The 25,336-nt window shown below is 34.8% G+C and overlaps 1 protein-coding gene across 3 annotated transcripts in view; it reads right to left on the bottom strand.

The window, feature by feature from the left end:
- The window catches only part of Entrep2 (endosomal transmembrane epsin interactor 2), a 450,763-nt gene that overhangs the window by 94,578 nt on the left and 330,849 nt on the right, over positions 1-25,336 (bottom strand). For all 3 annotated transcript variants that reach the window (XM_047540850.1, XM_047540852.1, XM_047540851.1), the window contains exon 3: positions 14,840-14,950. In XM_047540850.1, the coding sequence (XP_047396806.1) occupies positions 14,840-14,950 (111 nt within the window). The remainder of the gene's footprint in view (positions 1-14,839; positions 14,951-25,336) is intronic.

Below are 25,336 nucleotides of genomic sequence, written 5' to 3'. Positions count from 1 at the left end.
AAAGTGTCACACACAAATGTATATGGTATAAACTTACATGTTTAAAAATAAAATAATATGCTTTGGTATGTATATGTACAGGTTCATAAATACATATGCATACAAGAAGACCTTCATACATCAGGAAGCAATTGCCCATGTGACAGAGAGTGGGAGGTGAAGACAGAGACTTCCAGTTCTTTTCGAACTTACATGTTACTTGTATGTTTTCTAAAATAATCAATTTATATTTTATTTCATATTTTAAAAAGAAAAAGAAACTAGTGAGTGCAATTTCATTCAAGACAGAATACTTACCAATATATAGAATACTCTATGTCAAGTTACATTTGAAAAGCATTCTGTTATACTTTTATTTAAAGACACAGTTTTAAAAAAGTACAACAGTAAATCCAAACTTCTGCAGATGAACTGAAAGAATCAGGTCTTTAAAAATAGGATTTATTTAAACAAATTTGATGTTGTCATATTTTGATGTACATGAAGTCCCAAATTAAACATAATACAATGAAGCATTTTAAAGGTATTTGAAAAAAGTCGAAGCATTTTCATGTGATTAATTTAACTAAAACAGCATGTTTATTTAAAATCCCAAAATGATTTTCTAAGTTCCTAAGGAGGCTATTAGGAAAGGAATGGTTGCTATGCACTCCCTGCCAGCACTGGTCCCAGGCCTGGATACATGACAAGGCACTGCACAGCTGTGACCTTCTCCCTTGTGCAACTCTGGCAGAGAGGGAGTCATGGGAAAGGCTAGTACTTGGAAGAAATGAGGTGGAAAATTGAGAGAACAGCACAGGTGGGGAGCTTCTCAAGAAAGGGTGATGAGGGAAGGTCCTGCCATGGATAAAGCAACAAATCTGGAATCTGGAGGATTTGAGGAGACTACTGTGGACCTGGCAGGAGGAAGAACACGTGTGGGGCAGCACTAGGGAGCAGCCTAAGGCACCCTAGCTTGGCTGGTGAAGCAGGAGGGACCAGATCAGTGAGAAGCACCTGATTGAACGCACTTAAGTTCTCCCCAGGAACACACACACAACTGTGTGAATGAATTTTGAACCTAACAATTGGAGAATATATGTTTTGTTTTTGTTCTAAACAGAAGTCTGCAAAACATACCCCAAAACTATTTATGTACAAGGTACAGAAAATTATACCAGGTTATAAAAAGGTAGAAAAACAGAGACCACAAATTCTCATGAGATGAACTTAGACATTTACAGTAAAAGAAGAGTAAAAGGACAAAATGTCCAGCCACCTAAAAAGTTGAGAACATTAATTTAAGTAATGCTTAGGTTAAAGAGAAAATAAAAAAGCTAAAATTACAAACTATTTAGAATTAATTCAACCAGAGCACTGTGTATGAGTAGCACCCACAGGGAAAAAAAAAAGTTATAAACTATAAAAACAATAAAAGATATTAAAAAAATAAAAGAGAGCCGGCCTGCTGACCCCCATGCCGAGGTTGGACACCATCGCTGAGCCTGCCTGACTGCCCACCTACTGCTGAGGGACACTGCACTTGCCTCTGTGCTGACTCAGCACACCATCCTGGGGCTCCCCGCTTCTTTGGAGGCTGATGCAGGCATTTTGAATTATTCCTGAGGGTGTGGCAATCATAATCAGAAGGGTGGTTCCCTTCCTAAGATACCTACAGGAGACTGGAGGCCCTTTGACAGGACTCAGGATTCAAGAAGAGGAGGTACTGAGAGACTCGGGACCAACTCAGAGCCACCGGGTGAGTCTCTCCCACTGGCGGAGGCTCCCTGGATGGGTCAGTAGTCCCGGAATGCAGGGAACTTCATGGAGTAGATTTGCCCAGTGAGACTCTTCTGCTGGAGCAGTGAACTCAGACAACCAGGAGCATTGTAAAGGAGGACCACCAAGCAGGAGGCTTTGGCACAGAGCGAGGGTCTCAGACCTGAGCAGTAGTTTCGGTCCCCAAGGAATGTCGCAGAGGAGAGCTGCCCAGCAAGAGTCTCAATTGCAGGGAGAGGTTCCCTGGCCCAGGAGGTAGGTCCAGACCCCGGGAAACGTAGCAGAGGAGGGCTGCCCAGCCCAGGTGGTAGTTCTGGACCAAAAGTAACTTCTCAGAGGAGAGCTGCCCAGTGAGACGTCCCCACTGGATGAGTTTTCCCCACCAGACAAGGCTTTCCCACCAGGTGGTAGAACCAGAGACACAGGCCCAGACCAGCCATGCCCCAGCCCACAGTCTAGTCCCCCTTTTGACTAACCATTGGTCAATAAGTGCAGGCACCTCTGGCCACCAGCAGGAAATATACCCCAACTGAAGGTCACCACCCCTAGAGGGGCAGCTTCCTTGTGTATCACTGCATTACCAAGTTCCTCCAAGACTTCAGGCTACTGAAGGCTAGGAGGTGAGTTATTGGAAATCTACAGGGACACTATAAGTCAATAGAGGAAATCTGCAATATCTCTGAGTTTCACTACTAGAGGGGTAGATACCCGGGCAACATGAGAAAACAAGGGAAGAAAATGTCCCAAACAAACCTAGATGCTACATCAATAAAATCCAATGACAGCATGGCAGAAGAAATGTCAGAAAGGGAGTTCAGAATGTACATAATTAAAATGATCAGAGAAGCAAATGATAAGATGAAAGAGCAAATGCAGGCTTTGAATGATCGCACCACTCAACAGTTAAAAAGCAAATGCGGGAAGCAAAAGATCATTTCAATAAAGAGTTAGAGATACTGAAAAAAAAAACCAGACAGAAATCCTTGAAATGAAGGAAACAATAAACCATATTAAAAACTCCACAGAAAGCATAATCAATAGGATAGAACACCTGGAAGACAGAACTTCAGATATTGAAGAAAAAAATATTTAATCTCAAAAACAAAGTTGACCAAACAGAAAAGATGGTAAGAAATCATGAACAGAATCTACAAGAATTATGGGGTATCATGAAAAGGCCAAATTTAAGAATTATTGGGATTGAGGAAGGCTTAGAGAAACAGACCAAAGGAATGAACAATCTATTCAATAAAATAATATCAGAAAATTTCCCAAATCTGAAGAATGAAGTGGAAAATCAAGTACAAGAGGCTTATAGGACTCCAAATATACAAAATTACAACAGACCCATACCAAGGCACAATATAATGAAAATACCTAACATACAAAATAAAGACAGAATTTTTAAGGTTGTGAGAGAAAAGAATCAAATTACATTCAGGGGGAAACCAACACGGATATCAGCAGATTTTTTAACCCAGACCCTGAAAGCTAGAAGGGCCTGGAACAACATTTTCAAGCCCTGAAAGAAAACGGATGCCAACCAAGAATCTTATACCCAGCAAAACTTACTTTCAGTTTTGATGACGAAATAAAATCCTTCCATGATAAACAAAAGCTAAAATAATTTACAAAAAGAAAGCTGGCATTACAGAATATACTCAGTAAAATATTCCATGACGAAGAGATGAAATACAACAACGAAAATCAGCAAAGGGATTACCCTAAAGTAAATAGCCAAATAAAAGAGAAACCAAGTTGTGTCAAAAAACAAAAATGAGCCAAATGACCAGGAATACAAATCATATCTCAATAATAAACCTGAATGTTAATGGCCGGAACTCATCAATCAAAAGACATAGACTGGCAGATTGGATTAAAAAGAAAGATCCAACAATATGCTGCCTGCAAGAGACTCATCTCATAGAAAGAGATACCCACAGACTAAAGGTGAAAGGATGGGAAAAAACATACCATGCACATGGATTCAGCAAAAAAGCCACAGTATCCATCCTCATATCAGATAATGTGGACTTAAAGCCAAAGTTAGTCAGAAGGGGTAAAGAAGGACAATTCGTACTGTTTAAGGGATGCACAAATCAGCAAGACATAACAATCATAAATATCTATGCCCCAAACAGTGGCTCATCCATGTATGTCAAACAAATCCTTCTCAATGCCAGAAATCAAATAGACCACAACACAATAATACTAGGTGATTTTAACACACATCTCATCACTGTACAGATCTTCCAAACAAAAATCGAACAAAGAAACCAAAGATCTCAATAACACAATCAATAATTTAGACTTAACATACATATATAAAATATACCATCCAACAAAGAGCTAATACACTTTCTTCTCAGCAGCACATGGATCTTTCTCTAAAATAGACCATATGTTATGCCACAAAGCTACTGTTAGGAAATACAAGAAGATAGAGATATTACCTTGTATTTTATCAGATCATAATGGATTGAAACTAGAAATAAATGACAGAATTAAAAAAAAGAAACCACTCCAACACCTGGAGATTAAATAATACGCTATTGAATGATGAATGGATAACAAGACATCACGGGGGGAATGGAAAAATTCTTAGAGGTAAATGAGAACAAAGACACATCATATCAAAATGTCTGGGACACTATGAAAGCAGTACTTAGAGGAAAATTTATTTCATGGAGTGCATTCAATAAAGGAAGAAAAAATCAACAAATAAATGACCTAACACTGCAGCTCAAAGCCCTAGAAAAAGATGAACAGATCAACACCAAAAGTAGTAGAGGACAGGAAATAGTTAAAAATCAGAGCTGAAATAAAGGAAATTGAAACAAAAGAAACAATAAAAAAATTGACAAAATAAATAGTTGGTTCTTTGAAAAAACAAACATTATTGATAAACCCTTAGCCACACTAACAAAGAGAAGAAGACAGAAAACTCAAATTACTAAATTCAGAATGAACAAGGAAATATCACAACAGACACGATTGAAATACAAAACATAATTAGAAGCTATTTTGAAAATCTATACTCCAACAAAATTGAAAATTTCGAAGACATCAACAGGTTTCTAGAGACATATGAATTACCTAAACTGAACCAGGAGGTCATACACAATTTAAATAGATCAGTTTCAAGTAATGAAATAGAAGAAGTTATCAAACGCCTACCAACAAAGAAAAGTCTGGGACCAGATGGGTTCTGAGTCTGAGTCTGAGATGGGTTCTCAGCCGAGCTCTACAAAACCTTTAAAGAAAAGCTCATTCCAATACTTCTCCAAGTATTCCATGAAATAGAAGAGGAGGGAACCCTCCCAAACTCATTCTATGAAGGCATTATCACCCTGATACCTAAATCAGACAGAGACACATCGAGGAAAAAAAATTTCAGACCAATATCCTTAATGAACATTGATGCAAAAATTCTCAACAAAATTTTAGCAAATCACATACAAAAATATATTTAAAAAGATAGTGCACCACGATCAAGTGGGTTTTATCCCAGGGATGCAAGTTTGGTTCAACATCAGGAAATCAATAAATGTAATTCACCATATCAATAGACTTAAAGTCAAGAATCACATGATTATTTCGATAGATGCAGAAAAAACATTCGATACAATACAGCACCCCTTCATGCTCAAAACACTAGAAAAAATAGGGATAGTGGGAACATTCCCTAATATTGTGAAGGCCATCTATGCTAAGCCCATGGCCAATATCATTCTAAATGGTGAAAACATGAAAGCATTCCCCCTAAAAACTGGAACAAGGAAAGGATGCCCTCTTTCACCACTTCTATTCAACATCGTCCTTAAAACTCTAGCCAGAGTAATTAGATGAACCAAAGAAATTAAAGGGATACGAATAGGAAAAGAAGAACTCAAACTATCCCTATTTGCTGATGATATAATTATATATTTAGTGGAACCTGGAAATTCCACCAGAAAACTTTTAGAACTCATAAGTGAATTCAATAAAGTAGCAGGATATAAGACCAATGCTCATAAATCCAATGCATTTTTATATATAAGTGATGAATCTTCAGCAAGAGAAGTTAGGAAAACTACTCCATTCACAATAGCCTCGAAAAAAATAAGATACTTGGGAATCAATCTGACGAAAGAGTGAAAGACCTCTACGATGAGAACTACAGAACACTAAAGAAAGAAATTAAAGAAAACCTTAGAAGATGGAAAGATCTCCCATGTTCTTGGATAGGCAGAATTAATATTGTCAAAATGGCCATACTACCAAAAGTGCTATATAGATTCAATGCAATTCCAATTAAAATCCCAATGATGTACCTTACAGAAATAGAGCAAGCAATCATGAAATTCATCTGGAAGAATAGGAAACCCATAATAGTTAAAGCAATCCTTAGCAGGAAAAGTGAAGCAGGGGGTATTGCAATACCAGAACTTCAACTATATTATAAAGCAATAGTAACAAAAATGGCATGGTATTGGTACCAAAATAGGCAGGTAGATCAATGGTACAGAATAGAGGACATGGGCACAAACCCAAATAAATACAATTTTCTCATACTAGACAAAGGGGCCAAAAATATGCAATGGAGAAAAGATAGCCTTTTCAACAAATGGTGATGGGAAAACTGGAAATTCATATGTGACAGAATGAAACTAAACCCCTCTCACCCTGCACAAAACTCAACTCAAAATGGATCAAGGACCTTGGACCAGAGACCCTTCATCTTATATAAGAAAAAGTAGGTCCAAATCTTCAACTTGTTGGCTTAGAATCAGACTTCCTCAACAGGACTCCCATAGCACAAAAAATAAAAGCAAGAATCAATAACTGGGATAGATTCAAACTAAATAGCTTTCTCTCAGCAAAGGAAACTATCAGCAATGTGAAGAGAGAGCCTACAGAGTGGGAGAAAATTTTTGCCACTCATACTTCAGATAAAGCACTAATTTAACACACATTTATACAAAATGTATAAAGAACTCAAAAAACTCTACACCAAGAATACAAATAACCCAATCAACAAATGGGCTAAGGAAATGAACAGACACTTCACAGAAGAAGATCTACAAGCAATCAACAGATATATGAAAAAATGTTCAACATCTCGTAATAAGAGAAATGCAAATCAAAACTACCCTAAGATTCCATCTCATCCCAATTAGAATGGTGATTATCAAGAATACAAGCAATAATAGGTGTTGGCGAGGATGTGGGGAAAAAGGTACACTCATACATTGCTGGTGGGGCTGCAAATTAGTGCAGCCACTATGGAAAGCAGTGTGGGGATTCCTTAGAAAACTTGGAATGGAACCACCATTTGACCCAGCTATCCCAACTCCTTGGCCTATACCCAAAGGACTTAAAATCAGCATACTACAGAGATACAGCCACATCAATGTTCATAGCTGCTCATTTCACAATAACCAGATTGTGGAACCAACCTAGATGCTGTTCGATTGATGAATGGATAAAGAAACTGTGATATATATATATACATATATACACAATGGAATATTACTCAGCCATAAAGAATAATAAAATTATGGCATTTGCAGGCAAATGGATGAAATTGGAGAATATCATGCTAAGTGAGATAAGCCAATCTCAAAGAACCAAAGGATGAATGATCTCACTGATAAGTGAATGATGACACATAATGGGCAGTGCGAGGGGGGCAGGAATGGAAGAAGGAGGGACTGTATAGAGGGGAAAGAGGGGTGGAAGGGGTGGGGAAAGGAAAAAAATGAAAGAATGAATAAAAAACTATTACCCTATGTAAATGTATGATTACACAAATGGTATGCCTTTACTTCATGTACAGACAAACAAGATGTATCCCATTTGTTTACAATAAAAATTAAAAATAAATAAATAAACAAAAAAACCAATAAATGATATAAAAAGAATATTTCTGCTGTCACTCAAATGAGAAAGGTAAAAAATGAACAAAATATGACTTAAAAAATATAAAGTATTAGTAAGATTAAATAAAAGTGAAACCTTGTTAAATAAAACTAATGGTTATTTCTTGGGGGAAAAACAACTTTAAGAAAAGAGACACTAAATTCAATGGAGAAAAAAAATTAAATGTACAAATAATTATTTAAGGAAAATGTTTTAAAAATCATAATAGCTTTAATGAGGTACAATTCTCTGATTTAAAATGTATAGTTCACAGGTATTCAGGGTACTCAGTCATACAACCACAATGTTAGAACATCTTCATTACCACACAAAAGAAACCCTGTACCCTTCCCCCAAACTCCCCATTTCTTCTCAACCCCTAGGCAATCAATAGTCTATTTTCTATCTCTAAAGATTTGCTAAAAGGTTTATTTTAAAATTATAAAAGGACTTTAAGTTTTATGTCCTTTTTATAGCATTATGATAAAAAATTAGCAAAACCTAGATAGTGTTGGAAATGCGTGTTAGCAAAAATTACTTTAGAACATTAAAATCCTTCAGATAACAATGATTATTGAAAAAAATTTTAAAAGCAGTCAAATCAAATCCCCCAAATTAAAAAACCTTGGATAATTCCTAGATTATTTAAACTGTGTCAGAGCACAGGACTAGCTGAATACAATCTATTTCATTCTGAAAACAGCTTACTTCAGATTTGAAAAGTAGACAAGGATAGCACCTAAAGGCAAACTGTAGGTCAATCTCATTTATGAATTTAGATGCAAAACTCTTAAATAAAATATTAGCAAAATGAATGCAGCATAATATGTGTATCTTAAAAGCACCAGGACCAAGGAGGGCCTATTTCTGTAAGTACAAAGGTGATGCAGTGTTAGGAAATCTATTAATGTAAATCACTATATTAATAAATCAAATGAGGAAAGTCATATGATCATTTCACAGATGTTGGAAAGATGATAAAATTTACAGGCATCTTGATTAAAAAATAAAATCTTAGAAAGCCAGGTGAAAGGAAATGCTTTCTATTAAAAAGGCATCTCTCAGAAGCTGACAGCATACCTTTTATTAAACCAAGAGCAATCTTGAGAAAGTCAGGAATAAAACACAGCTAAAATAAAATACATTACCAGTCAATCTTTTCCCCATATAAATCCTCAAAAAAAGTAAAGGGTAACATCAGGCCGGGGTTGTGCGTATTTCCTTGGAAAACCTGAAAGTCCTGTCTTCTCATATCACTGCCTCTTTTCTTGGACACTGGAGTTGAGATCTCCAGGGAATGCCCAGTTCACCTTGTTTGTTGTGCAGAGTGAACCTGGCCCATGACTGTGCATTGGCATGCAGACCCTGGGACCCTGTGACCATAAGTTTCATGAAAACAGTTGTGGGAAACGGCCGTGGTTTCTGGGTGACGCGTCTATGATAGCAGTGCATGCTCCTTGTAGGTACAGGGCAGATGCAGCCACTGGGCTCCAGGTGATGTGGAGATGCTGCCCCTGCTGTCTCCTGACCTCTGTCCTATGTAGCTCATGGTTAGACAGGCTAACAGAAATCATGCTTGGCAGTGGGTCATTAAGAGGAAACAAGTTGTACCCCATTTGTTTACAATTAAAAAAAGAGGTTCCCATGAACCTCAGGAAAAAACATGAATAATGAAATGCCATTATCTAAAGCTATTTTTAAGATTTAGTCAATGGCACTAGACAGAGCAAAACAAGACACACAAACCCTGGAAGGTGGGAGATAATATTTTAATTATTTATTATGACAAATTATGGGATCAAAGTTTCAATCGCACATTCAACACTGAGTACCTTGATGTGGAAGTAATTAAAAAAAAAAACTATCTCATATACCACTGGTATCCTCCTACAATATAAAATACTAACTTAAAAAATGGTGCCCACCAGAGCAACAAAACATTTCAAATACTTAGTACTAAACTTAAAAATGTAGGTCTACCTGTATATTTTTAACATTAGGAACACGAATGGATATTTATAACAACATAAATCCCAGATCCATGAAATCTGTAAGTTTCTTTTTAAAAAAAACACAATGCTAAAAGTGATAAAATTATAATCTTAGTGAGGGAAAGGCTTTTCTAGGAAAACTACATAACCCAGAAACCATAAATGCAAAATGTTAGGAATGAATAAAAAACTTCCCCATAGAAAGAAAATCATTAAAAAACTCAAATGCTAATAAAGAATGTGAAAAAATATGAATCTGTAACACATAAAACAATGGCCAGTTTTCTTAATATAGGAAGTGCATTTATGTATCAATTATAAAAATCAACTCAACAGAAAAATAGACAACATATATACACTGGCAATTAATAGGGTAAAGAAATATAAGTAACATAAAAATGATCATCTTCACTTTTCATTAAAGAAATGAAAATTATATAATAAAATCTTAAATTTTTGTCAGATTGGCGAAGACAAAAAAATCTTATCACACAAAAGTTTGCATGAGTCTGGGTGATCAGGCCCAGCCCCATTTTGTTGACAAAGGTGTAAGATGGTGCTTCATATTGGGAGGGCAATTTAGGAATAACCTTATAAATTTAAAGTGGATGCACATGCATTGACTACAAGGACCCTCTTCCTAATTTCTTCTCTCAATTGGTTTGCACATTCCTGTCTTCTTCAGTAGTACACGCTCAGCACCTGGGCCAGCTCCCCAGCAGTGCCAGTGCCACCTCTGTACTGGTTAAGTAATGAATGTATGCAAAGGGTTAAATATTCTCAGCCATGTCCATGTCAGCAAAAGACTAGAAACATCTCCAACCTACCCATCATTAAGGGGTGGTTAACTAAATTATCATGCATTCATCTGGTGGAATTCTCTGCTGTTCTCCAACACCCAAGAAGATCTCCAACTGTTGATATTCAAATGTCACCAAGCTACCTGGTAGACTGACAAAAGCAACATGACTAATGATTTGCAGAATGGACCCCCCACTTATGTGTAAAAATGATACATACACAAAACTATGCAGAGGCAATGACTGGAAAGGTTCTTTAAAATAGTTAGCAGTGGTTACTTCTGGAAGAGAGAGGTCCTAGAAGTCTAAAAGAAAAGATTTACTTCTGACAGATGCTGTGGTGCACACACCTGTAATCTCAGATGTTCAGGAGACCGAAAGAGAAGGATTACAAGTTCAAGGTCAGCTGAACAATTTGGTGAGAACCTGTCTTAAAATTAAAAAAAAAAATAAAATAAAAATTAGGGACTGGGAATGTAGCTCAGTGTAGAGCCCTTATCTAGCATGCAGTAAGGCCCTGGATTCAATCCTGGGCACTGTTAAAAAAAATAGTATTTTACTTTTCCTGTATTTACTTTTGATGCAGAGAAAACTGGCTAATTTTAAATTACACAGAAGGGAAAATATACAAATACTACACACCCATATGGAAATGTAGTAGGTATTATAAAGAAAACAAAAACTGGAGTGAAGAAGTTAAAAAAAAATTCGATAAACCAAAGCATATGCTATGCTCTTGTATGGGAAAACATGATATTGTTCAGATGTTAAGTTTCCTTCAAGGTTACAAATATAATATGATTTCAATTCAAATCTCGAATTCATTCCTTCTGAATCTTTATTAAAGAAAAAAAAAATCTAAGCTCACTTAGATGACGAAACAAATTTTCCGGAAGTAGATTAAAAGTCTGGGATGGTGGGTACAGTGTCCCCTACCAGTTATTAAGAAAGATTGCTCCCTCCTCAAACTTGTCCTCCCTGGCCTCTGACTACAGAGCAAATGGATGAAGAGATTAAGAATAATTGGAATTGCTCTATTCTGCAGAGGTGTACCTTGGTGGGTTTTAGGGTTCCTGCTACCTCTCTGAGTCAGAATCCTGAATGAACAGAAGCTTTCTTAGCACCAACCAGTTTCTAAGATAGGTCTCTAGATTCCTCAGTATTTCATGGGCCCCACCATCTTCCATAAAGAAACTTTGGTTCTGTTATTGTTGCTTGGTGCATAGGACCCTGTGATTCAGGTGGGATTTCATATCACAAAGGATATACTAGGTAACTCAAAAAATGATTTTAGGAAAACTACCTAACCATGTGGAGATAAAAAAGTTAAATTTACCAGATATATTCCTGAATACTGAAGAGTTACCATAAAAATATAAGCATATACCATAACCAGTGATGACTGGGGTAACATGATCTTGGAAAGGAAAAGGTCTTCTTCAGCATGGCTCCAATGTAAAGCACAAAGGGGAACATTGCTAAGTTTGAATATAAAATTACAAACTTCTTTGTGTCAAAAAATAAAATTAAAATATAAGCATCAATCTAGGAAATTTAATTGTCCAACATAAGCCAAGGGATTAAAAACTATGATAAAGTACTCTTACAAATCAATAAGATAAACATTTAAGCTAAAAACTGGGGAACTGGGTAAGTACTACATACAGGCAATTCACAGAAGAAGATGAAATATAAATAGTTCACAAATACATATGTACATACATATATACATATATGTATATATATTACATAATTGCATGCATATATATATAAACATACATAAACATGTATATATAATCATAAATGAATGAAAAGCTCAATCTTAATATTCAAAGAAATCCAAATTAAAATAATGATATCATCTTACACATTTCAAATTGACATGGATTAAAATGAGTGACAATGTTCAGTGCTGCCAAGGGTGTAGGGCGAAGAGCATTCTCATACACTGGGAGTATAAACTGGTAAATTTTCCTAAAAGATAGTATGTCAGTATACAACAAATTCTCTGAAGGTCTGGGTTCACTGTGATCAGGCAAATGTACTTTTAGGAGCCATAAAGAGAATTTATATGAAGATGATTGAAAAAGAGCAGATATTTTAAATAAGTAATGTTATATTCATACATACAGAGCAAGCCACTACAAATGAAGTTTTAGAAAAATATTTAAAAACATGGAACAAATGTTCATTATCAATTTCAAAATTCAAAAAGCAGCAAGAAAATAATAGCACATTAAAGTATATCAAACATATTTACTAGGGTTGGGGAGATAGCTCAGTCGGTAGAGTGCCTGCCTTGCAAGCACAAGGCCCTGGGTTCAATCCCCAGCACCGCAAAAAAAAAAAAAAAAACATATTTACTATATAGACATACACACACATACATACTTTCGGACACATTTACACATTATACACAGAAAAGACTGGCAGGGCATAATAAACTGAATGAAAGAATTAATGTAATTTCATGTAATTTTTTTAACATAAAAAAAGCATACTTTTAATGTATCATGTTTTGTAGGTTTTATCTAATAGCCTACAAAGAACTCAGGCAGGTAAACGTGTAACAGGACAGGAAAAGAAAGCTGAGAGTGGAAGCGGCTTATGTGAAGTTATATAATAGTAGGTCATGAAGTTATGGCTTCCATCCTGGATTGTTAACTCCAAATCCAGAACTCTTTCCACTGCCTGTATTTTCCCTAAGCAAGTGAAAAATACTGGTCTGAAGCTCTCAGATTACTGGCCTTGTTTGAGCCAGGGCAGAGAGACACCCAGGATCAAGCTCTAAGTGAGATAAAAACTTTGGATTCCAAGTACCATCTAACCTAAAAGATCCTGGAAGAGTGCACAGGTGTGCACATCTGTGGGCATATGGTGTTCTCTTCACTGATTTGTGTGGAGGTATTGGAGGCAGAAGGAGCAAAGAAAAACAGATCTTCTTTCACTATCCTTTCCTGCAGCACAGGAGGTAGGGAAACAGGGTTTGAAATTAAGATCAGGAGGGGAAACCCTCAAGGACTAGGCAGGATGTACAGTGCACAGGATCCTCATTCTAGTTACTCTGCCTCCCTCACACAGGGCTTTGCAAATAAGCGTCCCAGGAAAAATAGCCAGTCTCTTATTGGCCACCAGATTTTACTGTATTTGTGATATCTACTAATTAGAAATAAAGAGGATGACCAAGTTATGAATACTTGGCCAGTCATCCTTTCTGATAGAGATGGAGATTCAGGTTGAGATAGCCCTTAGTAATCAACAGGAAAGACTGTAGCACATAGAGGAAACTTTTGCACAAATCATATCGGGTGAAATCTGATCAATAACTCTAGGCCGCATCAAACAGAAGATAACACGATGAAGCTTCGAAGCTTCGACAATTACTTTTTGTAACTCAGTAGGTGCTTCAGTATTGAGAATGGAAAAGAAGGCATGGCCTTGCTGCAGAAAAACTTCTGGCAATTTACTGTGGATGTCTCAGAACTACAGCCAATAGGCAGAGCAAGTACATGTGCAGCTGTAGACCAACGTGACTTTGAAAGGCAGCCTGGTGTTGTCTCCAAGATAAAGAACAAATGCCAAGGCTCCTGTACCTAGGAATCCAGTCCAATCAGGAGTGCAAGAAGATCCATACCTGAGTGCACCATACACACTTCAATTGCTGTCCCAACCAGATGAATACATTGCAGTATCATGAGCTAAGTTATTATAGTTTTGTTTTCTTTTGTTTGGGGGGTACTGGGGATCAAACCCATGGCAAGTGCTCTAACTGTGCCTCAAATTTACAGGACTAGTCTTATTCAACAAACAGTTGATCCTCCACAATGCACATAACACACTGACTACAATTTTCTAGATTTAATGAAAATTATCTTTTTAATTAAAAAATTTGAACTATATGGTTTTGATGCACTCATGGTCAAGCACTTAAAATTTACTTGCAAGAATTAGTTTTAAAAATTCAATGCAAATAATAATTAATGCAACCAATGTTAAAATATATTAGTCACTGAAGACATTTATTGTAAAATAGCACTACACCGAGGTCCTTAGAAATATACTCTTAGGGCTGGGGATGTAGTTCAATGCTTGCTTGGCATGTGTGAGGCCTGGGTTGAAGTCCCAGTACTGCAATAAATAAATAAATAAAATGAAATAAAATAAAATAATTTAGTAATTGATTTATAAGTAGAACAAGTTTTACTTGGAGGAATTTATAGAAATGAATCAACTTTACTGAAATTCCTTAAACAAACAGAAAACTGATGAATGAACTGAAAGTTTATGAGAACTCCAAAATACAAGAAAATTATTTTTTAAATAGCTCTCATGCAAAATCAAAAATCAAAGGTTATGACCTGTATGAAAAGGTTTCCATTCATTACTCACCAACTGGCAGCCTTCCAGGGAGTTGACTAGCTGAGCATTCTGACAGGAAAGGATTGAACCAGCCAAATTCAACATTACACACACTGCAGAAAGCAGCATGAAAAAGGTTATCTGGAAATAAACCAAACAAAAAATTGATTATTCACTTGGAGAGACTCAGAGGAAAAATTATTTGGTATTAAGAAGGCTTTTGGTTGATCACATAATTATGTGAATAACACTATGTGTTTTAAAGGAAAGAATTGTTATTTCTCAACATTTCAAATTCACATTATCTTAAATAGAAAAGGTAAAATCTGTGAAAAGTCATAGCAAGCTGCCATGATTTTTATTTGAAACCTGTTATGCTAAAATATTTCAGAAGTTAGACTTGGAAATTCTTTGCATTATATAGTCCCAATAGTAACAAATCATAAATTATTAAAGAAAATCATGTGAAAAAGTGTATTTATTAGAAGAACTGTTTATTTTTTTCACTTTATTATGCAAAATTCCATACACGTACAAAACCAGAGAATACTATAATGAAGCTCTAGGAACTCACTATCCAGCTTCAAAAATTTATCACTCATGGCCAATTGTGTTTCTTTGTCCCTCCCCTCCAGAATATTTTGCAGTAAATATAATTTTATCCTTACAAATGGCAATGTATACTTCTAAATTAATAAGATACTCTTTGAAAATCAAAATACTATTATCATGTCCATAATACTTAATCATTAACATAAAATATTCAAAAGTCTGCATTTCTTCTGTAGTTCCCATATGTTTCACTTTGAATCAGTTTACATAGGAGACAGTGAACTTCCAGAGAATACAATGGTTTGTTATGAATCTTAGACAGATTTTAAAAATTTTTATGTGCTCAAATTAGTTATACATGACAGTAAAATGCACCTATGCATTTTGATAAATCATACATAAATGGAGTATAATTTCTCATTTTTCTGATTATACATATTGCAAGATCACATTGGTCAAGCAGTCATACATATACATGAGGTAATAATGTCCATTTCACTCTACTAATCTTGCTACCCCCATACCCATTCTTCTCCCTTCACTTCCCTCTATCTAAAGTAACTCTATTCTTCCCTGGCATCCCCCACCCTTTATTGTGAATTAGTATCCACATATCAGAGAAAACACTCAGTCTTTGGCTTATTTCACTTAGCATGATATTATCCAACTTCATCCACTTACCAGCAAATGCATAATTTCATTCTTCTTTAAAGCTGAATAATATTCCATCATACACACGTATGATAGAATATATATATGATATATATATATATATATGATGGAATATATATATATCACATTTTCTTTATCCATTCATCTGTTGAAGGACACCTAGGTTGGTTCCATAGTTTAGCTATTGTGAGTTGAGCTGCTATAAACATTGATGTGGCTGCACCACTGTAGTATGCTGATTTTAAACCAAGACAGCTTTTAATCTATGAATTTTCCCTTTTATTGTTTTTGTTTCCTTGTAAGTTATCAAAAAAACTAGACCACTTGTCCTGTAGAATTTTCTGCAGCATAAACTTTCTGATTGTAGCCTTCTATCACTTACTGTTTCTCTAGCATCTGTGTTTCTTGTAATTTGTTGGTTTGGTTTGGTTTGACCAAATCCATACTAATAAAAGGCAGATATTGTCTTTCTTTGTGTGATGTTAGCAGCTTTTTGGGTGGGGAGGAGGGTGCCTGGGGATCAAACCCAAGGTTTTTGAGCATGCTAGGCAAATGCCTGAACAGTCATTTCTGACGACAGCTTAGATTCTTAAATTGGTTTATTACGGTTTCCAAAATAATGCTAGTCTAACTATCATTTCTGTTTCTCACTGGGAATAATACATTTATAGACAAGAAACTTTACTTCATCAATAGTTTTGTTGTCTTAAGGTATAGAGTTCATACAAAAGAAGCAGCAGATAAATTTTTTGGTTCATTTACCAAATTTTGAAATAATTAGTTGATATGATGCTCAAATTACAGTTTAAACTCTAGGAGTTCTATATGGTTAGCACTCTTGTTGCACTTATGTGAATAATTAGTCCACATCTAATAGAATACCTTTTTTGTGATCAAGAATAATTTTTAAGAATAATATGATTAAGAGGAGGGAAACTGTCAGAAAACCTTGTTAAAGAGTTTGAAATAGACAACAAAAAACTATCTTGTCTAGTGTACACTTCTGAACTATTTTTGCCTCTCACTTTTCTGTATGCTATTTTTAAATTCTGCAAACTGTAGAAAACTTAAAGGTGTGCAAACAATTTTTGACAATATGAATAAATGAATTATGTCTGGTGGAACATAAATAATTATCACCCTGTTGACCAATTTTATATATTTATACATTTATTTCTGCATTTCTGATTGCCTATATATACACAATGTTTGAATTCTATGTTGTTGTTTCAGTACTGAGAACTGAATCACTGAGATACATCCCCACCCATTTTGATTTTTTTTTTTTTTTTAACAGGGTCTCACGAAACTGCCCAGGCTGGCCACAAACTTGCAATCCTCCAGTTTCAACCTCCCAAGTAGCAGGGATTACAGGCATGTGCTATTGCACCTGGTATTGAATTCTCATTTGAATGGCTTATAATGTCTTATTGGTTTCCTCATTAAATAAAGAGTTAAATATAATCTTAACATGTTTGTTAAATAGCATAGTTGGTTTCCAAGCATCATTCAAAGGTAACTAATAAGATACTGTTTAGTTTGGTGTCTGTATCTCTGGTCATTATAAACAACAGATGTAAATGCACTGTTTGAATCACTGGCATCAAGAGCCAGAGAGTCCACTCAAGTTGATACATGGGTCCTTTCAACACAAGTCCAGTAGATAGGTAGCTTTCTTATTTCCAGGCTCTTTGAGGCTTCAGGATCATCTTATATATTTCCTTGCTTACATATGGAATCAGCCATTTCTATAGTAAGCACAGATTCCTTTCAATGACAATGGCATTTAGATCATGATGATTTTTGTGGTATTTGGATGATCTTGTATTCAATCTTTTCAATTATCAAACGTGAGTTCACACTGATGTTTCTGATTCAAATTCCAACCTACAAGGTTTTTATTTAACTACATCAATTTTATACTTTTCAACCAAGCCAAAAAAGCTTTGGTTTCAACATAATTATGTATTGCATTTAATTCCATAATACACAACAACAAATTCAAAATAACAGTACTGCCAGGCATGGTGGCACACACCTGTAATCCTAGTGGTTCAGGAGACTGAGGCAGAAAGATTGAATTCAAAGCCAGCTTCAGCAATGGTCAGGCGTTAAGCAACTCAGTGAGACTCTGTCTCTAAATAAAATACAAAATAGGGCTGGGGATGTGGCTCAGGGATTGAGTGCCCGAGTTCAGTCCCCAGTTCAGAACCAAAAACAGTGCCAACAGAACCACCAAAAGCATAGGTACATGAAAGTTTAAGATTGATATGGATATTTATTTTTATCTTTAGAGTACAATCCACAGAGAAAAGTCAAATTATGATGTTATAAACCCAAATGTTTCCTTCCTTATTGGGTGATTATGCTATGCATTAGGAACCCAGATTCCTTTGTTTTATTCCACTTTTTACTATTTAGACATCATTTCTAAAACTGAGTTTCATGATTATATAAAATGATTTCATAATCAACAAAAGAATTAAAGAAATTTCAAGTAAATCTAGTCTTTGTTCTGTCTTCTCTACCCCATTCCTTCCTCTTATTTATTAGAAAGGTAACTGGTTTTAAATTTTATATTCTACCCTTCCATTATTTGGTTTTTTCATTGACATAAAAAGCGACATAGTATACATATTTTCTCCTATTTATTTTGTATATATCATGCCCATTTTTTTATCACTGTTCTAGAATAATGTTCTTATTGATAGACATTTCAGCTCTTAAGTCTTTTGCTATTTGCAATGTACATATTGTTGCAATAAATAACCTTGTTCATACATCTTATTTATTTGCCAGACTGGATTTTGGATATATTCTTAGAAGTAGGTTTTCTGGACAGAAAAAAAATGCATGTCTTGATAGATGCTACCAAATTCCCCATCATAGGAGTGGTAACATTTTTCATTCCATTAGCAATGTGTGAAAGTGGTAAGGTTTTAATTTATCTGTTAATGGGTAAAAGGAATGTTTTAGCTGTATCACATATAGGAAGACATCAGTATTACCATCCTCTATCATAAGTACATCTCCCCCAAATTTAACAAAATTTATTTTACCTGAAAAGGTACCTGTAGGTCAGAAAATGAAACAATGTATTTTGTTCATTTAGGAAATATTTCAATTTCATGATATTAGTAATTATTTCAGAGATGGTTTTAATAACTGTGGGAAATTTCAGTCAACAGAAAGTGTCAAAATTAATTTTTAAGTTACAAGAGCACTACAATGTAATTCGAATGATGAAAATAAACCAGCCTATTCAATTTCAGAAAGGAGTTCAAAAAGAAGTTGCTGCTAGGGATGTAGTAGCTCAGTGGTAGATCATTTGCCTAGCATGCACAAATACCTGGGTTCAACTCCAGTACTGCAAAAAGAAAATAAGTTTTGCTGAAAACACTAGAGAGCAAACCTACACTGAATTCAAGAAGAGACTATCTTGAGACTTAGAGAGTGCTCAACAATAGGCACTGCTGAGAAGTCTAAGGGGTAAGAGATGATAGGATGTTTTCTCATATTTACTTAGTTTTAAAAATTGTGGTAAACATACATAAATTACCATTTTTATAATTTTAAAAACTGAGATAAAATATATACAACATGAAGTTTACCATTCTTAGAATTTTTAAGCTTATGACTCAGCAACGTTAAGCACATTCAGTGTTGTGGAACCATCACAATCATCTCCAGGACTTTTTATCTTCCCAAGCTCAAACTATGAACCGATAAACAGTAACTCCCTGTTTTTCCTCCCCGTTCCTGGAAGCCACTGGTGACTATCTCTATCTCTAGATTTCTATGAAGTTAACTATCTGTAAGGGGAATCATTTCATATTTGTCCATCTGTGACTGGCTTACTTCACACAGCATAGTACCTTCACTGTGCATCCATGTTGTATCAAGTGTCAGAATTTCCTTCCTTTTTAAGACTAATTAATATTCCATTGTTCCAGTAATTGGTCTTGTTGATGTAACAACTTTTGAGAGGGAAACAATTGTTTGAACCAACTACTTTATAACTCAGGAGTCTTGTTGGGACACTGACCACAACCAGGGGAGACTTGGGTGATGAAAGAGTTGAGCATTCAAAGAAATCTCTGTGAGGTCACTGGATGCACAGAGATAACAGAACAGAGACTTTAGTGAGCATATACAGCAAAGGATGATATCTTTTCAAAACCAGTTTGGAAAACCACTGATCAAATGGATGGTTTCAGTCCTCAAAAATATCAGGAGTCCACTGAAGAGGGTGAGGATAATCTGACGTCCAGAGTTATCACATTACATTATTCAAAATGCCCAAATCCCAACAAAAACATTACAAAGCACAGAAAAACAAACAAAAACAAGCAGGGATGTATATGACTCATGATGAGAAAAAAAAGAGAAGAAATTGGCAATCAGCATCCCTAAGAATGATATTAGACTCACTATTAAAACTTCAACGTTAGCCATCTTAAATATTTTCAAAATACTTAAAGAAACCAGGGGTAAAAAACAAAGGAAATCAGGAGAAAGATAGATAAACAAGTAGGCCATATCATCAGAGTGTAGAAAATAAATTAATAAAATTCTATAGGTAAAAAGTACAACTGAAATGAGATGCTCATGAGAAGAGTTCATCTGCTGATGTGAACAGTCACAAATCAATGAACATGAAGATAGGGTAACTGAATGTTAGCTGAATTGAGGAACAGAAAAACAAGAGAAATTACCTCAGCCTAAGAAATCGATGGGAAACCATCATGCATAACAATGTATGAAAACAACATATGAAAATGAGTCCCTCTTTCAATTTCTATGAGACTCCCCAGAGCCCTCTTCTCAACTAGGCCTCAGCCTTGGCCTATAAAAATGTGGGAGGGGAGCAGGTAGTGTCGGGAGTAAGGGGGAGTGTTGGGGCCTAAATTGGAGGAGGTTGCGTTCTATACTTTTGTGATTATGTCAGGGTGTATCCAGGTGTTGTATGAACAAAAATGATTTTTTAAAAAATCAATTGACTATTAAAAAATGTTTCTAGAGGATCAAGGCCACAACCCTAGGATGGCACCAGCCTCCCTTAAAGTTCCATCCTGAGAAAACTCAAGAAGGCCAAAAACTAGTCTGTTCCAGTCAACACCAGAAGATCCACCATCTTCCAGCCTAAGAGGATGGCAGCCTAACTTCCATAAGCACTAGTTAACAACTCCACATGGGTTTCATGTGCACCAGGCCCCCTGCTTTTACTAATTATTCACTTCTTGACTACTGTGCAGCCCACCTTCACTTGCTCACCCTCTTCCTACTTGCTGATTCTTCCTTCAAAATGCCAATCAACTCTACTAATCAGAGTTGAGTTCATGCTGGATTTTTTTCCCATTGCAATAATATATTACTGATTAAAAATTTAAATGAGCTAAAAAGACATATTAGGATACATCTTTTATAAAGGAAGGAAAGAAACTGGATATGTTGATATACTAATTTAAGGCAAAAAACATTACTAGGTAAAAATAGAGTCTAAAAGCAGCAAGTCTCCAGGAACATCTGACAATATTAGATTTTTTTTTGCTGAAAATATATAAAGGAAAAATTAACATAAGAATTTTAAAAAATCATGAGAGATTTTTACCATTTTTCAAACACTGATTTATTGGGCAGGAAAAATGTAAAGAACACCTAATATTTAAACCACACAATTTATAAGATTTAGGTACTGGACATAAAATGGAGACACTGAAAATACATATTTACTTTTTAAAAGAACACTTGGAACATATAAAAAAATTGACTAAATAGTAGATCAAAGATAATGTCAAATTTTTAAAAAATTGATTTTATTTGAACCATTTTATCTCACTCAAAGCAATTATAAATCAAATACCAAAAACAAGAGTTCTTAAATATTCAAATATTGAAAAAATGTAAATCGCCTGTCCAATGTGTCAAATATAAATCAAAGCATATAGCAGGAAATATTTAGAGTTGAATATAATAACAAAACTCCACATTGGAACTTGTGTAATATGAGTAAAATTGCAAATAGAGAAATACATTGTGTTAAATGAATTAGAAATTGAAAATCAGTGGACTAAATCTCTACTCAAGAAATAAGAAAAAGAACCAGTTTTCTTTTTGTTAAGCAGAAAAAAAGTAAAAAGAAAATAGAAAGCATATCAAAAAGGAAAACAATACCAATCAATACCAAAAAAGTTTTCTTGATTACTTATAAAATAAATAAAACTTGTGACAAGATTGGCTCTATTAAAAAAAAGCAAAAATAATTCTGGTAATGCAAAAAATAATACTGAGAATCTTTATAAGTAAATATATAATAGTTATTTCTACATCAAAGGAAAATAAAATACTTAAGGTTAATAAATCAGAAAATAGATGAAAATACTTTCTAGAAAATACAGGTGATCAAAACTAATTAGAAGAGTAGAAAGGTCAAAGATATTAATACCTAACCAGTAATTAAACATCTACATATAAAAATAACACCAGTATCACAGACTTTCATGAGTAGCTTTCTTCCAAACCTTCCAAAATATTTAATCCTCACACAATATGACTAAAGGAGTTTCCCAAAGCATTTATGATACTAGAACATTTCTGTTTGCTGACTATTCAGTGCAATAATCATTAAAAGTGGAGCAAATACACGTTCTGGAGGAGATCAAGGATCCCAGACTCAGGTACTGGAATCCTGGTATTGTAAGGAGGGTTCTGCACAGACAGGCAATCCTGGGGAACACCACAGTTTCAGTGGGGAGCAGAGGACATCCATATGTGGGAGGATGTGACAGCTAGGATAGCAGATTAGTTATTTATAGGGATTTGATCAAACAGGTAAATATGGTAAAGATAATAGGAACTGAGTTTCTTACTTTTGGAGAAGACATCAACAAACATGGAAAGGGGGAGAACTAGAATGAACACTGTAGTGTTAGATGTAACATCACAGTTTTCTGTTTTCACAGATGATAGATGGAAGGATTTCCCCTTGTTCTGTCAGCTAGAGGGCTGTAAAAAATATTTCCAATAGGTATGAACAAACCTAGCAAACTTGTTTCTAAATTCCATTCTCCATCAAAAGGAACAGAATTCCTAGGAGAAATGAATGTATAATTCCCAATCTAGGACAGGGAGGTTCAACATAAGATTGCATGCTTTTTTTGTGCCAGAATGTAAGAAAGTGTTCAAAGACTAAAGGGGCATGTTTGAGACACAAAAGTCAGTTTAGAGAGTTCTTCCTAGTCAAATCAGGGACAATTTGAGTGTGTACATTTATATCTCTATTTGTGTACTGATAACAAAAGATTATAACTATGGGTCCATATGGACAAAAATAGATAAAATTTTGATCAAGAATACAATATTTACAGAATTTCAAAGTATCTCCATGGAGATTACTTTTTTATTATAAAAGGGAACATTAAAATTTCACAGTGGAGAAGCATGGCTGAAAAATACCCTTAACCAAAGTGATCAGTTACAAAATAACAAGGGCAACTTGAAATATTGTGTCTTCCAATAGAAAGGGTAAAACAGCAATGCTTCTGTGATATTCCTGTCAAGATATATAATTCAAATTTGACCATAAAGACACAGCAGACAAACTCCAGCTAAGGGATTTTGACAAAACAACAAAACAGGCCCATAGTCTTCAATTTCGAAGATTACGGAGGTCAAGCAAAGACTAAGGAACTGTCTGAAGACAGTAATTAAATGAAAAAAACGTAATTAAATGAACTCAAATTTGTGTCTGCAACTTTTCTCTAGGTTTGAGATCATTTTTAAATAACTTAGCATAAACTCAAAACTCAATAATGAAAATATAGAAATGTTTCATCTATCCCCTTTATGTCAAAAGATACAAAACTATAAATTTTTAGCAAAAAAAGAGTATTTAAAAGAATCCATCATCAACAATAAACGTCTGTGACAGGAATGCAAGAATGATTAGAAATTAGAAAAAATCTATTGTAATAAATTTAAAAATCATTAGCAGATGAATAATGAGCACATGACGTTTTAAGTCATTCATAATTTTTCTAGATATCTCTAAGCTAGAAATAGGGAAATTAAGTAACCCAATTAAAGAAAATTAGAGGAAAAAATCTAAAAGCAAGTTATCACACTGGCAAAACTTTAAAAATTATTCCTTTTAAAATCTGAAATAAGAAATCAGTAACACGTGTGAGGTCTACCGTCACCACTCTGAGAACGTATTGTGATTCCAGACAACATAAAAACATTTTTTAAAAAAATCAGCATTAAAATTAGAAATTAAACCTACATTACAAATGTTATAGAATTATAATAACAAGGCATGAACAAGGAGATAACAAACTTATTCAGCCATGACCATAAATTTATTTATATATGGAGCACTGCTGTATAAACTGAGATGATATTATAAGTCAGTATGGAAAGGATAAATGCTAAAAACTTGGTGCTAGTCTATCTATTCAGGAAAAATATTACATCTATACCTCACATAAGAACAGATTAAAAACATAATGTGAAAATCAAATTTTCCACACTTAGAAAAAAATACTGCAAAGTATCTTTATAATTATCAGGATTAGAAAGGTATTTTTAAAAGTATCTATGATTAGGGAGAACTTTTCAAAACACTGTTTAAAATGCTGATTTAAAACACTGATGATTATGACAATTGAAGTTAAATCATCTGTATGACAAAGGAAAAAAGCAGAAAGGTTGATGGTGTTTACAATTGGGTACATGAATTAATATGCAGAACATTTAAATAACTCTAATAAATCATTAAAGAATATATTGGACAATGAAATCTGATGGTCAATAGGGAATGAGAACAAAAGATAAGATGCCTCACATCACTAATTAAGTAAGAGATTCAAATCAATGCCATCAAGTATCATTACATACCCACCAGAAGAGCTGAACAGACCAAGTATGAGAGTTTCAGGATGGTGGTGATTGGCAATAAAAGAAAGGAAAACTACATGAAATGCTGGTGGGAGTGTAACTTGTTTGGCAATGACCTTGATTGGTTTACTTGTCTCTGGCCTAAGGAAGCACTGTACAGTGTCTGCAAACTGCAAAAAACAAGAAGAATGTAACAGTCTAATCATCAGGGAAAGGATAAACTATTTTCCCCCATGAAAGAACAGCTAAAATAATCAGTTAACATGGAGCTACAAGGCTAAACTAATTTAAAAAAATAATGGTGAGTGGAAAGAGCAAGTTATGAAAGGTTACAATGTTTCTTATATAAATTGTAAAAGCCCACAAAACTATTTTTACATATATAGTAAAATTATAAAACCATACAAT

Source organism: Sciurus carolinensis, chromosome 2 (assembly GCF_902686445.1).
Source record: "Sciurus carolinensis chromosome 2, mSciCar1.2, whole genome shotgun sequence".
Taxonomy (NCBI): domain Eukaryota; kingdom Metazoa; phylum Chordata; class Mammalia; order Rodentia; family Sciuridae; genus Sciurus; species Sciurus carolinensis.
This window is presented reverse-complemented; position numbering and strand designations above follow the sequence as displayed.